The sequence below is a fragment of the Mesocricetus auratus genome, unplaced genomic scaffold (assembly GCF_017639785.1).
Source record: "Mesocricetus auratus isolate SY011 unplaced genomic scaffold, BCM_Maur_2.0 Super-Scaffold_100023, whole genome shotgun sequence".
Lineage (NCBI taxonomy): Eukaryota > Metazoa > Chordata > Mammalia > Rodentia > Cricetidae > Mesocricetus > Mesocricetus auratus.
Window position 1 is genome coordinate 4,708,540 of NW_024429204.1, and position 15,621 is coordinate 4,724,160.

At 49.6% G+C, this 15,621-nt stretch overlaps 1 protein-coding gene across 2 annotated transcripts in view; it reads left to right on the forward strand.

The window, feature by feature from the left end:
• Positions 1 to 15,621, forward strand: part of Atp6v1c1 (ATPase H+ transporting V1 subunit C1) — a 32,693-nt gene that overhangs the window by 12,386 nt on the left and 4,686 nt on the right. For both annotated transcript variants that reach the window (XM_040730362.1, XM_040730361.1), the window contains exons 2-10: positions 2,156 to 2,319; positions 4,243 to 4,310; positions 6,369 to 6,454; positions 7,714 to 7,808; positions 8,331 to 8,422; positions 10,186 to 10,284; positions 11,889 to 11,957; positions 14,571 to 14,663; positions 14,766 to 14,859. In XM_040730362.1, the coding sequence (XP_040586296.1) occupies positions 2,188 to 2,319; positions 4,243 to 4,310; positions 6,369 to 6,454; positions 7,714 to 7,808; positions 8,331 to 8,422; positions 10,186 to 10,284; positions 11,889 to 11,957; positions 14,571 to 14,663; positions 14,766 to 14,859 (828 nt within the window). In that variant the 5' untranslated portion in view covers positions 2,156 to 2,187. The remainder of the gene's footprint in view (positions 1 to 2,155; positions 2,320 to 4,242; positions 4,311 to 6,368; positions 6,455 to 7,713; positions 7,809 to 8,330; positions 8,423 to 10,185; positions 10,285 to 11,888; positions 11,958 to 14,570; positions 14,664 to 14,765; positions 14,860 to 15,621) is intronic.

Genomic DNA, 15,621 nt, shown 5'->3' on the forward strand with positions numbered 1-15,621 from the left:
GGGTTCCGGCTGCGTCTTGGAGAGCAGCGTGCAGACCTTTGGTTCTTGGCTTTCTTGGTTTCTCATGTAAGTGATTTCTCCCTCAATAAAATATCACAGGACATCCCTACTTTGTGTACCTTGATATTTCCATGGTAGTTCTTAATTTTGGTTTGGCAGTGGTTTAACGGGAGCTGATTGAAGCCTTAAGATGGGTGTGTTTCATTGTGTATAGATTATATTTCAGGAACGGGAAAGTGGGCACCAGCCATAGTTCAGCAGCTTATCTGTTAGCTCGTTTAATCCTCAGGGTTATTCCTTCAGCAATATCCGAGAGGTGCAGGGCCAGGGAGATGCGAGGCGGGTGAGTGCATACCTGTGATCACAGCTCCTGTGGTGAGCCGGAAGAGACATGGAGGTCACTCCAGAGAACACAGTGCAGCAGACCCCGGAGACCCCGACCTCCACACATGCAGTGATACACGCACGCACGCACACATGCACGCACACATACACTCACAAGCACACACACACACACACACACACACTAGCGTTCTTTTCTGGCTCAGCCAGGAGAGAGTCCTGTAGAGAATGTGGCTCTCGGAGTCCAGCGCTGGCCCTGGACCACTGTTGTGTGTTGTGCCCTCAGGAGTGTCTCATGGGTTAGTGTGAGAAGGGAACATGACCATTTGGAGACCTATGTGTCGTAGTAAGTACCAAATGCAAAGGCCACGTTGGCCCTCCCTGCTCATCTCCCCAAAGGGCTCCTTAGATAGCTTTCTGTGGTTTTCCCAGACACTGCTGGCTGCACTGTGTGGAGAATGATTCTTGACATTAGTTCCTTTATCCTGGTAAAAGCTCATTGGAGTAGAGGCGCAGGGTCTTTGGGACATCTGCGAGCCGGTATCTTAGAATGCTGAGATGGACATCTACTGGCTTGCACCGTACAGAAGGGGCAGAGCTCAGGACGAAACTCTTGTCACAGACTTAGAGCAGTTAGAGAGTAGAAAAACACACCCACAACAAACATACAAGAAAACATCAAATTCCCCAAAACTGGCCACCTAGGAAACTGCAATTATTAAAGGTAGTTCAGACTGGGCTAATATCCAGGCCTGTGACCCTATGTGCTTGGGATGCCCAGGAAGGAGGATTTAAAGTCCGGGCCTGCCTGGGCTGTAAGAGAATGCAAGGCCAACGTAGGAGTGTAGTGAGACCCTGTCTCTCGGACTGGGAAAAGACTCGATGTTTACCTAAGGTGCCCGAGACTCCGGGTTTAATCTCCATACCACTAACCAGACAAAGCAGCCAGAGGCTTGAAGATGCAGTAGATTCTCCTGATGGTACAGTCAGGGCAGTCTCTTGATTGGTGTCTGGGGTAAAATAGTTTAGTGACTGTAAGTATCAGGCGGAAAAAAGACAGCATCTTCCACAAATGGTGCTGGCATAATTGAGGCTGACATGTAGAGGACTGCAGATAGACCCATGTCTGTCGCCATGCACAAAACTTAAATCCAAATGGATCAAAGACGTCAACATAAATCCAGCCACACCAGATAAGGGGAAATAGCCCAGGCCAGTAGCCGAGGTGGCAGCACGGAGGCTGATGGCCGTTTCGACTGTTGCTGTCTCAGTGCGGCAAGCCCTGCTTGTTTTCTTCTTTGTTGTTGTTTTTTCAAGAGAGGGCTTCTCTGTGTGGCCCTGGCTGTCCTGGAACTCGATCTGTAGACCAGGCTGGCCTCAAACTCAGAGATCCCCTGCGTCTGACTCGCATGTTCTGGGATTAAAGTGTGCGCCATCACTGTCCGGCCAAGTGAGTCCTGCGTTCTTCATGGCAGTGGCAGGAAAGGAGCTTGGCGGCTTGTCCCCGTAATTGAGCCGTTTGGGAAGCCGAAGTGAGAAGCTTGCTTGTCTAAAAGTTTGAGGCCAGCTTGGGCAAAACATTGAGACTTTGGATTAAGACAGAGGGGAGGGAGGGAAGGGCCAAGGTCCCAGTGTCCCCTTCAAATGCATTTCCGTTGTGCTCTGACCTCCCCCAAACACACACCCCTTTGTAGCCTGCCAGTAGCCCCTCTGACTGGGGATCAACCAGGTTCTCTGGGGCCATTTCAGACCCTAACTGCTGTAAGGTTTTACTCAGGACAGTAAACGTTACTGCTCTGTTTTAACACTACAGCTTCTCCGCTGATTTCCAAAGAAGCAACAAACATGACTGAGTTCTGGCTCATATCTGCTCCCGGGGAGAAAACGTGTCAGCAAACATGGGAGAAACTCCATGCAGCAACTTCCAAGAACAACAACCTTGCGGTGTCTTCCAAGTTCAACATCCCTGACTTAAAGGTGAGGCTGCGCTGTGCAGAGAACTGTGCCCAGGGAGCCTGGGAGAACTGTGCCCAGGGAGCCTGGGGGAACTGTGCCCAGGGAGCCTGGGGGAACTGTGCCCAGGGAGCCTGGGAGAACTGTGCCCAGGGAGCCTGGGAGAACTGTGCCCAGGGAGCCTGGGGGAACTGTGCCCAGGGAGCCTGGGGGAACTGTGCCCAGGGAGCCTGGGAGAACTGTGCCCAGGGAGCCTGGGAGAACTGTGCCCAGGGAGCCTGGGAGAACTGTGGGTTTGGGGAGCCTGGGGGGCTGTGGGTTTGGGGGAGCCTGGGGGACTGGGGGATTGGGGGAGCCTGGGGGGACTGTGGGTTTGGGGAGCCTGGGAGGACTGTGGGTTTGGGGAGCCTGGAAGGACTGTGGGATTGGGGGAGCCTGGGGGGCTGTGGGTTTGGGGAGCCTGGGGGGCTGTGGGTTTGGGGAGCCTGGGGGGCTGTGGGTTTGGGGAGCCTGGGGGACTGTGGGATTGGGGAGCCTGGGGGGCTGTGGGATTGGGGAGCCTGAGGGACTGTGGGATTGGGGAGCCTGGGGGGCTGTGGGATTGGGGAGCCTGGGGGACTGTGGGATTGGGGAGCCTGGGGGGCTGTGGGATTGGGGGAGCCTGGGGGGCTGTGGGATTGGGGAGCCTGGGGGGCTGTGGGATTGGGGAGCCTGGGGGGCTGTGGGTTTGGGGAGCCTGGGAAGGGCTCTCTTTGTTTGGTAGAAGTGAGTTTCTAGGCTCCTTGAGTAGGAAGTCACCCCTCTCCAGATGTTGATATCATTTAGAGTAGACCTTGGTCTTGGATCACTCTTTCCTCCTGTTTTTCTAAATTATAAGGAAGCCTTGATGCTCCATCACAAGTGGGATTTTCAGAAGAGCAGAGTCTTAGTATATATTTTTAAGCATCACAGTAATATTTGTTATTGTTTATACTCTATTACCAGAGTGCCTACTTAGGCTTTATTTAGTCTATTAAATGTACCTAACATTTGTTGGAGACCTGTAATCCATCAGTTGTAGTGAAGCAGACTGCCAGGATGCCAGCTGAACTTTTGTGAAGACAGCTTTAACTGCTTTTTGGTTTTTTGAGGCAGGGTTTCTCTGTGTAGCAGTTTTAGCTGTCCTGGAACTCACAGAGATCCGCCTGCCTCTGCCTCCCGAGTGCTGGGATTAAAGGCGTGGCCACCAGCCTGGCTAACAGCATTTCACTTCTAAAGCATGGCCTTTGGCACACAGTTGTGCACACAGACTCAACAACAGGCCTGTGGTGGATGCCCACAGACCCATCCTAAGCAGGACTTGACATCACCATTGTCCCTGGCCTGTTAGAGCAGGCATGGGCCTAGTCCTTACCTGCCAAGTTTTCATGTCCTGTGTGGTAGTTTCCACTTACAGGATTAACTCATATATACAAATGCACTTAAATGGTCAGCATTTCTATATTTTTCTATATTTTGTGAAATAAAAGTGGGCCCTTCAAATAAAGATCCATCATGTAGTTTTTAAAAGTGAAGAGGGGGGAGAGTGAGGGTGCAAGCCTGTAATCCCAGCACTCAGTCAGCAGAGGCAGAAAGATCAGAGTTCAAGGCCAGCCTTGGCCACATACCAGGTTTGAGGCCAGTGTGGACTAGATGGGACTCTGTCTCAAAAAAAAAAAAACCACCCCCAAAACAACAACAACAACAAAACACCAGCCCCACCCACTCAGAAGGGGGTGGGAGACAGGGAGACAAGATGTTGTGAATCTGTAATCTCAGCACTGGAGAGACTGGAGGGATGGAGGTCTCACACTGAGGACTGGAGGACGGGGGTCTGGGCTTCTCCTCAGTTACATGGTAAGCCCTGTGTCTAAGCCTCCAATAAGAGTGGAAGTGGTGAGCGCTAACACTAAGCTGCATCTCCCGTAGGTCGGCACGCTGGATGTCTTGGTTGGCTTGTCGGATGAACTGGCTAAACTGGATGCCTTTGTAGAAGGGTAACGTATCTGCGTGTGTGAGGCTGCTGTGGAAATGGGCTGTCTGCAGAGTGTCTTTGCAGACACTGCTCTCTGTGCGCGCTGAGTGACTTCAGGAAACGGCTTTTTCTTTGTCTGTCAGTGTTTGGTGGGTGTTTCTGTGTGTGCACGTGGCGTCTGTGTGTACCTGGGTGTGAGAGCATGTTCATGTGGGTGAACGTGTGTGCAGGAGCACATGTCGGTCAGGACGCAGGGCCTCTCATTGGAACCCGTGGGGCTTGCAGATTCGGGTAAGCCACCGACTGCAAGCCCCGAGATCCTCCTGTCTGTTTCCCTACCCCGGGACTGCAAGCATGGACCACCATGCCAAACGCTTTCCTTTCATTAGAGAACGATATTCCTTCATATTCATTATTACCAAATGCTTCATTATGTCTCATGTTTTATTAACCACCCACTTAGTTTATTCTCTTTGGCTTATGTATTTTTTGTGTGCTAAGTTCTCGTTTCTCTTGAGTGTATGTGTACTTGGGAATGGAATCCTTGGGCTCTTTGGTTCTTTTCTGAAGAGTTGATTTGAAAGTGGCTGTACCAGTTCCCATTTACATTGTCAGGTTTCACACTGTAGCCCAGGCTGTGTGAGAACACGCTCTGTATGTAGCCCAGGCTGTGTGAAAGCACGCTCTGTAGCCCAGGCTGTGTGAGAGCACTCTCTGTATGTAGCCCAGGCTGTGTGAGAGCACGCTCTGTAGCCCAGGCTGGCTCAGAGCCAATAGCAGTTTTGCTTCAGTTTTCCTAGTGCTGGGATTACAGAGGTGTGGTCAGTGCTGAAGTAGTTTAATTTTGCGACATTTGTCCCAGGAGCACATTTTGTTAACCCTCCTGGTGGGTACAAAGTAGTATCTCTGGGTTTCTTCTTTTAGATTTTTTGTTTGTTTGTTTTGTTTTTGTTTGTTTGCTTGAGAGACAGTCTCACTTTGTAGCCCTGGGTAGCCTTGAACTTGGTACGTAGACCAGTCTGGCCTCAAACTCATAGAGATCCTCGGCCCTTGAGGCTCACCCTGCCTGCCACAGTGGGATTTTCATTCACATTACTCTAATCAATGGTGTATGGAGAATTCTATTTGTTTATTTGTGTATGTGTGTGTTGTCAGTGTGTGTGTGTGTGACGTGAGTGTAGGTGCCTGTGGAGGCCAGAAACAGCTTTAGGTCCCCTGGTGCTGGAGCCACAGGTGGTTGTGAGCTCCTGACTCGGGTTGGAAACTGAACTTGGGTTCTCTGGAAGTCTGTTTCTGTAACTGCTAAGCCGTATATCTCCACAGCCCCTTGTTTTTGTTTTGAGACAGGATTTCTCTTTTGAGCCCAGCCTGGCTTGAGTTCAGTGTGATCCTACCGCCCCTGCCTCTGAGTGCAGGGACTGAACTGTGCACCCCCATGTCCAGTTTGAGGGGTGATTTTAACATACGCACACGCAGTAAGGATAGCTGTGGTACTGTACTGGTGGCCTGTCATACTGAAGGCAAGGCGGCCTGCTGTTGTAGATTAGTGAAAAGGTGCGTGACTGGGGACATGCTATACATATGTTTTTCCAGTTTTCGAGAGGCCGCCGCAGGAAGATTGCCTGTTGAAGCCAGCCTGGGCTGTGTACTGAGACCCCATGTCTTACAACCAAGTTGGGGGGAAGCCTAAAGGAGGTCAAGGCTGACCCTTGAATGAGAAAGCGGGGGGGGGTCATAAGTTACTTTTCGGGTTGTAATTCCTCTTGCATCAGAGAATGGTCTCCAAGTTCTGGCCCTCCTGCCTCTACCTCCCAAGTGCTCGGATTGCAGGGGTGCTCCACCATGACCAGTCCGCATAGCTGCTTCCTTTCTGGATTGAGAAACACTGCATTCAGTCCCTGTAAAGCCCTACAGCTATACACCTGATTTCTCCATAGAACCAGACCCTGATCCTCCGTATTCCTTAAATGCTTCATGTAAGATAGGACTCATTATATAGTATGTCCTAGTGCAACAGTCATTTTATTGCATGGATTTTTTTTTCCTAAAAATGATCTTCTCTGTTTTGTTGACTTCCCAGCGTGGTCAAGAAAGTGGCCCAGTACATGGCTGATGTGCTGGAGGACAGCAGGGACAAAGTCCAGGAGAACTTGTTGGCCAGCGGAGGTGAGCTGACCCTCGGTGACTTTAATTGTCGGTGTCTGACATTAGTGGCTCAGGAACATAAGCAAAGAGGACGTAGAAACCCATAGGTGAGGACGCCACGTCACCAGAGAGCTGTGCGGCTACCGCTGGTGACGTCACAGTCACACCTGTCCCCTGGAACATGGTTTCGTGTTACTCCTAATGATGCAGAGTGTAGTGTTAGACGCAGTGTGTGCTCTCCTGTCTGAGTGAATCTCAGCATTACTGCAGGTAGATGCCCAACCAGGAATGCACGAGCTCAGCACAGGGTAATTCAAGCCTCTTCCCCTCCAGTTAGAATATTGCTTTTCTATAAAATAGACCACTAATGTACATGTCTGCAGCTGTAAGTTAATAGAGCCTGTTCTGGGGAATGATGGCTTTATAAAGAATGCTTTGATCTCATACTGTTGATTTTATTCATTTTTGAGACAGGGTCTCACTATGTAGCTCAGGCTGGCCTATAACTTGCTAAATAGACTAGGCTGAACTTGAACTCACAGAGGTTCTCCTGCCTCTGCCTGGGATTAAAGGTGTGAACTACCACACCCAACAATACAACTTTAAATAAAAAGTCTGTGTTCTGGGGCTGGACAGATGGCTCAGTGGCTAAGAGAACATACTACTCTTGCAGAGGACCTGAGTTCAGTTCCTGACACACACATTGAGAGCTCACAACACCTGTGACTTCAGGGAATCTTTTCTGGCCTCTGCAGGCTCATGCACTCAGATGAGTACATACCTGCTCTCTAACTCATATACATGATTGAAAAAACAAAATAAATCTTAATTTCTGTGTTCTTCTAATCTCATCCACATTTATTTAATCAGGACCCTTCAGAAATGGTATCTTAGCCTGTGTTAAAAAAAAAACAGTCTTGGGGCTGGAGAGATGGCTCAGAGGTTAAGAGCACTGGCTGCTCTTCCAGAGGTCCTGAGTTCAATTCCCAGCACCTACATGGTGGCTCACGACCATCTATAATGAGATCTGGTGCCCTCTTCTGGCATGCATGCCAGAACATTGTATACATAATAAGTAAATAAATATTTTTTTAAAAGAACAGCAATAACAACAAAAAACAAACAGCCAGATGAGTGGCGCACGCCTTTAGTCCCAGCATTCAGAAGGCAGAGGCAGATGGATCTCTTAAGTTTGAGGTCAGCCTGGTCTATAGAGTGAGTTCCAAAACAAAAAAATGCTGCAACTTCTCATCAGTAATTAATTTATTACCTTATTTCAGTTGACTTGGTTACTTATATAACAAGGTTCCAGTGGGATATGGCCAAATATCCAATCAAGCAATCTCTGAAAAATATTTCTGAAATAATTGCCAAGGTAAGACAAAAATTGAGGCAGGTAGGACACAGTGATTTATGGAAGATTTGTTTAAAGTGTGTGTGCGTGTGCGTGTGCGTGTGTGTGTGTGTGTGTTACAGCTATGAAAAACTTTTTAGGTATTTCCTCTGTTTTTTGAGACAGGGCCTCTCTTTCTGTAGTCCTGTTTGTCTTAGAAGTCACTCTGTAGACCAGGCTGGCCTCAAACTCAGAGATCCGCCTGTCTCTGCCTCCCGAGTGCTGGGATTAAAGATGCATGCCACCACATCTGGCCTTGAGGCCTTTTAATTAGTAATCTTCAAATCCAGAGGCCTGGGGTCCTTGGTTTAAGTACTGTGACAAAAGCAATTAAGTACATGGATAGCATAGTATAAAAGATTCATGTGAAAATTTGTTATTTTCTAAATGCCCTTTTAGAGTTGTGCTCTTAATGTAATCACATACTCTTAATCGGAAACTGTTGGAATTGTGTGAGCAGAGGCAAACCCAGGAATCACTGCCTGTGTTTCTTCTCTTTTGAAGGGAGTGACTCAGATTGATAATGACCTGAAATCGCGAGCGTCTGCATACAACAACCTGAAAGGGAATCTTCAGAATTTGGAACGAAAGAATGCGTAAGCTCTGAAGTCCTTGTGGATGCTGAGTGTGCGGGGGCATGGGGCGCTGTTGGATTGAGAAAGCTCGGTCTGTGCTGTTTCTGTGATCAGCGGGGGTGGACGGAAGGCTCAGCAGCTAAGTGCTGGCTGCTCTTAGAGAGGCCCGAGTCGGTTTCCACACTGGCCTGTAACTTCATTCTGGGCATCTGATGCCGTCTCCTGACCTGCAGGCTCCTACACACATGGTGCACACAAAAACACCTTTTAATGTTGTTTGTTTTTAATTTCGTGGAGAAAGGTTACTAATTTTACAGAATTTGAGCAATTCAAAACAGATGTGAAGCTGACTGATTCATTAAACTTTCTCATAAATGAGCCAACCTGGATGTTGGCTTATTTCCTTATCCATTTGATGTTTCACTGGAAATTGTGTAAAATAAATTACTTTAAAACGAGTCAGTTATTGCATAGCAATCACCTGCCGCTTAAAAAGATTTTTTTTTGTTTGTTTGTTTTCTTTTGGTTTTTCGAGACAGGGTTTCTCTGTGGCTTTGGAGGCTGTCCTGGAACTCGCTTGGTAGTCCAGGCTGGTCTCGAACTTACAGAGATCCGCCCGCCTCTGCCTCCCAAGTGCTGGGATTAAAGGCGTGCGCCACCAACGCCCGGCGCTTAAAAAGATTTTTATCTAATAACCTGTTTATGCTGTAATGGTTGTTTTCTACTTTCTCTGTTTTCCAGGTTTAGATTTTTGACGCTTCTGCTTGGAACCATATTTGACTGATCTCCTTGTAGTGTTGGGCTGTTTTGATGTGGTCGGTTCTTGGGGCATGGGGCATGGGGACCCCTGTACAAGTGGAGAGTTTCATTTTACTTTTTAAGTGTGTGGAGTGTGGTGCACGCCCCTTTGCGTGCATATGTGGAGGACAGAGGAAGTCGTCAGGTTGCCTCTTCTGAGACTCTCTGCAGCCCTCGGGGTCGCCCTGTCTCCATGCCCCATGGCTCTTGGGCTGCAGGCATGGGCGTGGCTATGTGCAGCTTGTTACGTGGACGCTGGTGCCTGGACCCCAGTCCACATGGCCGTGTCGCAGGTGCTCTTAGCCACCGAGTGTAGTTTCAAGTGCGCACTTTTCCAAGTTGTTACCATAGTCCGAGGACAAAGCGGGATGGAGATGGTCTGTGGCACAGACAGGCATTTCGTTCCTGGAAGGCCAGGCGAAGACTGTTTGAAAGTTGATTATTGTGTTAATTAACCAAAGCTGTCTGGGATCACCTGATGTCCAGGGAAAAGGAGAGGACCGCGGTTGTGCTTACATGACATAATTTTGTAATTACAATGAAGTAGACTCTGGCACTGGATGACTAGTTCTTTCCCAGTCAAGGTGTGTAATTACGAGAAGCGCTGAGTTGCAGCAATTAAAACAAGCACCAAGTTAGACATTAGAGGCAACTTTTGACAAACATTGATGCGTCCTAGGGAGCAGGGGTAGGATACAGCTGGTTATGTGTTGACTCTGTAATAAAACTGAGGAAATTCATTTTTCTTTGCCTGCATATATGGATGTGCACCAAGTGTGTGCCTGGAGTCCTTGGAGGTCAGGAGAGGGTGTCAGATCCCGTGACCTGAGTCACCCACCGTGTGGGTGCTGGGAATTGAACCTGAGTCCTCTGCAGGAACAGGGACTCTTTACGACTGAGCGTTTACGACGTGTGTTTAGCCTCCTTCTCTCCTTGTGACACGGAAGTGCACACTTAACCACCAATGAATCTTCTCTGTTCCTCAGGGGGAGTTTGCTGACTCGGAGCCTGGCAGAAATCGTGAAGAAAGATGACTTTGTTCTTGACTCGGAGTATCTGGTCACGCTTCTGGTGGTAGTCCCCAAGTATGCCTGTTACCAGAAATGCCTTAAAACTCAAGTACAAAGTTGTCCATGTTGCGTACACAGTGAAATGTTTCGTGATGTGGTAATGGACACATCAGTTACAAGGTGGCAGGCTTGAATGACTAATCTTGTTATTAAAAGTTTAAAAATAACATGTTTTAGGTTTTTCAGATCAGGCCATTGAACTCGTTATTCTGAAAAATATTAACTATTAGTTGAGGTTAACCTGAACTCTGTAAGAATGAAGAATGTGGGCCAGGCAGTGGTGGCGCACATCTTTACCGAAGCAGAGGAGTCAGAGGCAGGCGGGTCTCTGTGAGTTCAAGGCCAGCCCGGTTTACAGAGCGAGTTCCAGGACAGCCAGATACATAGTAAGACCCTGTCTCAAAACAATGGCAGCAAGAGCCTGAGAGCCTGAGAGAGACAGAGACATTCTTAACGACTGTTGGCATCTCTGGGGGAATTAAGCTGGGACGGGAGACAGACATTGGGCAATGCCTGCCTGCGTTCTGTTTTACCTGGTTAGGGGCTGAGGAGGGTGGAGAGGACTGTGAGGACTCAGTTTCCCTGACATTACCTGGCTGTAGCAGCTCTCCTCTATGTGAGTATGCAGGCTTTTGGATTTTCCTGCCTGTGTGAAGAAGAGCTAGGCTCTGGCTGTCCTGAACTGCACTGTGGTCTGGCTGATCTAGGGCTTGTACTGCTCCTGCCTTCCCTTCCGGGCACTGGGGTCGCAGGCACGCACCGCTGTGCCCAGTGTGGCAAGCTTTGCTTCTTCACTGGACATCGGGACATATTATTTATTCATAATTTCTATGTTTCTGTGCTTTAGCAGCTTACAGGAAAATAACCTTTGCCCACATTTTTATGTAGCTTTCTTTAAAATGTGTGTAGAAAATTTCAGTCTTTGTGCCTTAAAATGGAAGAAGGAGCCCTGTAGGCCACTTTACATGATGAGTTACCCACGCCTACAACCACTATTGTAAATCACACACACGGTTGTCTCTCCAGCCCCAAAGCCAGAGGCCTTTCCAGAAAGCTGTTGCACGATGTTGTGAGGCTGCGTCAGTTACTGCCCCTTGTCTCCTCGCTGCTTCCTGGGGTGCACCCTGCTTTCTGTAAATGGTTTTATTCAGCCCTTTGTAGTGACCGCCAAGTGGTAGAGATTCCCCATGGCCTCTTCTGTTTTAAAACGCAGTGTGTTTTTGAACCGTGCAGTTTAAAAATAACTTAGGATCTGTTAAAAATAACTTAGGATCTGTTAAAAATAACTTAGGATCTGTGCTGGACTTTGCCACCATAACAAACCAGGCTCTAGGCTGTGCCGCTGTTGCAACAGTTACTAGCTCGGAGGCGATCAGAACTCCCTGCCTCAGTGTGTTTGAGACATGTTCTCAGTAGGGAGTTTGCTACATACATACATATGACGTGTTTTCCTGGAGCTTCACTTCCCGTGTGTCTGTGTGTTCTGTTTCTGGGTGCGGCAGCAGTAGGACACACACACACGCACACGCACACACACACAGACACACAGCCGAGTGCACACACACAGACACGCCCGCGCGCGTGCACGCACACCCGTGCTTACGGTGCCTTTTCTGCAGGCTGAACCACAACGACTGGGTCAAGCAGTATGAGACGCTCGCGGAGATGGTGGTCCCAAGGTCGAGCAAGTAAGTAGCCGCCTGCGACAGCGCTTCCTTCCCTAGAAGCCTCCACGGTTTGTGTGGCTAAGAGACATCTTTGTGGTCTGTGTTTCCTTTGCAGTAAACCTGTAAAATATAAAATATACTTCATGAATTGTCAACTCAGTTACCATTTTATATCTAGAAGGGACTTGGCACAGCCAGGCCGACCCCCTCCTGTCTGTAGATGAGAGGTTGAGGAGAGTGAGATGAAGTGTCAGCCTAGAGCCACGCCCTCGCTAACGGCGGGGCTAGAGCCAGAACCAGCCGTGGGACTTGTTCGGCTACCCCTTGCTGCCTTCCGAAGCCTTGTCTGCCGTGCCCTTTGCCGTCTAGGATGCCGTCTAGGAGCTAACTTCTTTACCTCACAGAGGGACCACACAGGCAGCTCCTGGAGGCCCCGTTGATCTCCACTGTTTCCACTGTCACTCTGAGAAGAGATCTGAGGCCGGATCTGTTCATCTTCAAAAAGAACAGAATTTTGAGTTGTGAGTGCAGCGCTGTGAGGCAGTTTAGGCAGCTGATTTCCCCATAGGTGGGGAAGCCATGTTGTAAGTGGTCCAGGTTCAGTGCCCGGTGGCACGGCAGGGCTGATGGGGGTCTGGTAGCTCCTGACTGGTGTCCTCAGCCCATGCCTGCTATGGGCGCGGCAGCTCTAGGACCTCTTTCCCGTTCCCTCCCGTGCGTACGGTGTCTTTTCCGCCGGCAGTGTGAGACAGACGTCCTTGTAAAAGCAGCTGGAGTTGGTCAGGTCGGGCCGTGGAGGGCTTTCTTTTCTAGTTCATGGGTCAGCTTAGTGTGGTGGACACCGTGGGCCTGTTGACAGTTCTCAGCTTGCTGTGTGACCTGGTGCTGGCGAGTCCTTGACCTCTCGGGGCCTCTTGTCTTGTCTCAGATGACCCGAGCTAGAGACTATAAAATACAAGGCTGCGCCATTGACACGCGGCAGGTGTTGATCTTCTGAGACCCGGAGCTTGAGCTCACTGCGATTCTTCTCCCCTCCATTTGAGCTATTAACCCATCTCGACATGCTAAACTGAAGACAGTGGCTGTGTCTTGACCCTCATTCTCGTGTGGGCTGTTGTCCCTGGCGGTAATAACTGCTCTGTAGGGCACTGGAGCTCGGGTTGGCACGCTGTCTAGGAAGCAGGTACCTAGGAGGAGCCTGAGGGTCAGTGCAGCTCCTCTAGAGGTAGCCGTGCAGGGCAGGCTTCAGGGTTGGTGTGGGTGCTGTGGAGGACAGGGAATAGGCCCTAATTCTGAAAGGAGAACTTTAACTACACCATTACAGAGAGTTAGATCTTTTGTTAATCACTGTCACAGTTTAAAGGAAGAATCGTTAAATGCAAGCAGTACTTGTCCCAGAGGCCTTCTGGTCCCCAGGCCTGCTTCCGTCGGGGCAGACATGCATGTCTGTGGCTCCAGCTCGGTAGCACCAGGAGGGTCTGCACTAGGTGAGCCAGGCCTGGGGCGCTGCTCAGATACCCACTGTCCGGGAAGAGCTCTGCGGCTTGATGGAGATTGTTTGGCCTGGCGCTGGCCTTTTCCTTCTTGTGTGTGTGGTGTTGAGGATCAGACCCAGAACTCGGCTTGTGCAAGGCAAGAATTCTGTTCTGAGACGACTCCTCAACCTGGTGACTAACGTGTGGCAGCCATTGTTACAAGTCCTTCACTCAAATTAAGTCCATTAGATGTGGACGGTAACAGGGCTAGAGAGGTGAGCCGGCAGTTAGGAGCATCGGCGGTTCTGGCGGAGGATCCAGGTTTGACTCCACCACCACCGCGGACAACCATCATTAACTCCAGTTAGAGGGGATCTGACTCTCTTCTGACCGCCAGGGACACCGGGCGCACTCATGGTGCGCAGACACATACGTGCCGGCAAACACCAGTACTCGCAGAAATAGATATTGAAACGTGTGCATAGTGTCACTTGGTTGGTTGGTTTGGCCTTGAGACAGGGCTGTGCCATTCAGTTTGGATTGCCTTTGCCTCTAAATCATCCTGCTTCTGCATGCTGGGGCCACAGTGTCCCACCGCTTCCAGCCTCAGTTTACACAGAAGGACTTTTAGTTTCTAGTGTGGGCAGACATTCTGTGGAGGCCAGAGGACAGCTTGGGTGGCGGGGTCAGTTTGCTTCTTCTGCCCATCTCAGTTCCGTGCCTGAAAAGGAGCCCGGCACAGAAGTGTATTCATTCAGAGCCATCGAGACTGTTGCTTGTGAAATTCTGATTGGGGGTGTGATGGGAAACAGGGCTGAATGCCTGGGGTCCTGGGTGATGACAGTGTGGAGTGACTGAGTCGGACCCTGCTGGGCTGGATAGAGGAAGAACAGTGCATGAGACAAGCAGTTTGACAGCTAGCCTGATGCTAAAACAGCGCACTCCTGATGGGGTGGCTTCCCCTAGCGGGTAGAGCGCTTTGTTAGCTAACGTGCAGGAGAAGGCGTGAAGCCTCCTAACCAGGGAGCCTCACACACAGGACCCCCTTCCCTGTGGGAGGCGGTGCAGATGAAGGGGGAGGTGGTGCTCCGAGTTCCTCCCCTCCTCCTGTTTCTGAATCCCACAACCATCTAGAACTCACAGTGACTTCCCTCTCTAGTGTTCTTTCAGAGGACCAAGACAGTTATCTTTGTAACGTCACCTTGTTTCGAAAAGCAGTTGATGATTTCAGACACAAAGCCAGAGAAAACAAGTAAGTCTCTCTGTCCCTCTCATAAATGTATGCGTGTGATTTCGATCTTTTGGGTTGACTGTACATGGTGTGAAAAAACGTGGTTTTTCCCTCCATATTTAGGTTCATAGTCCGTGACTTCCAGTACAACGAGGAGGAGATGAAAGCAGACAAGGAGGAGATGAACAGGCTGTCAACTGACAAGAAGAAGCAGTTTGTATGTGACGTGCCTGGCCCTGCCTGTGTTCCTCAGGGATGAAGTAGTTAGTGCCGTCAGTGACTTGGAAAAGACAGTTCTCTGGGTTCTGCCTCTCAGATAGTTGATTTTAGTTACTTTACTGTTCTGCTTCTTTTTTGAGACAGGGTTCATCCAGGCAGAAATCACTGGGTGGCCCAGGGCTGTCTTGAGCTCTTGGGGATTCTCCTGCCTCGCCTTCAGCGCATTGGGATTACAGGCAGCTAGCAAGCACCAGACACCTCCTGTCACCAGTTCCCACGGCACTGGGGGTGCTGACATCTGCGTCTGTGCCTGGCTTCTTCTTTTTAACCTGGGGTTCAGGGATCTGACTTCAGGTCTTATGTGTGCACAGCAAATGTTCTCACCCCTGAGCCTCTGCCCTCCCTTGAAGGCTTCATTGGATTTTGTAGAGTGTATTTTACTTTTGAGTCTTAGGAAGATGGAGAAATGCATTCTGGAGATCCTGGAAGCCTGGGAGTCTTAGAGAGAAACATGGAAAAGTAGTTTAGTCGTTGCTAGGAAACCGTAAGTGTCGGGGCTGACTCTAGCTCAGTAGAGTGCTTGACTAGCACACAGGACCACAGTGGCGCACTGACAAAAACTGGTTGTGGCGGCGTATGTCTGCAGTCTCAGCATCAGAAGGGGAGGGAGGGGCAGGAGTATCCATCCGGTCATCCGTGGCTGCAGGAGAACTTATCTCAAAAAAGACTAAAATATACGTGGATGGATGGATGGATGGAT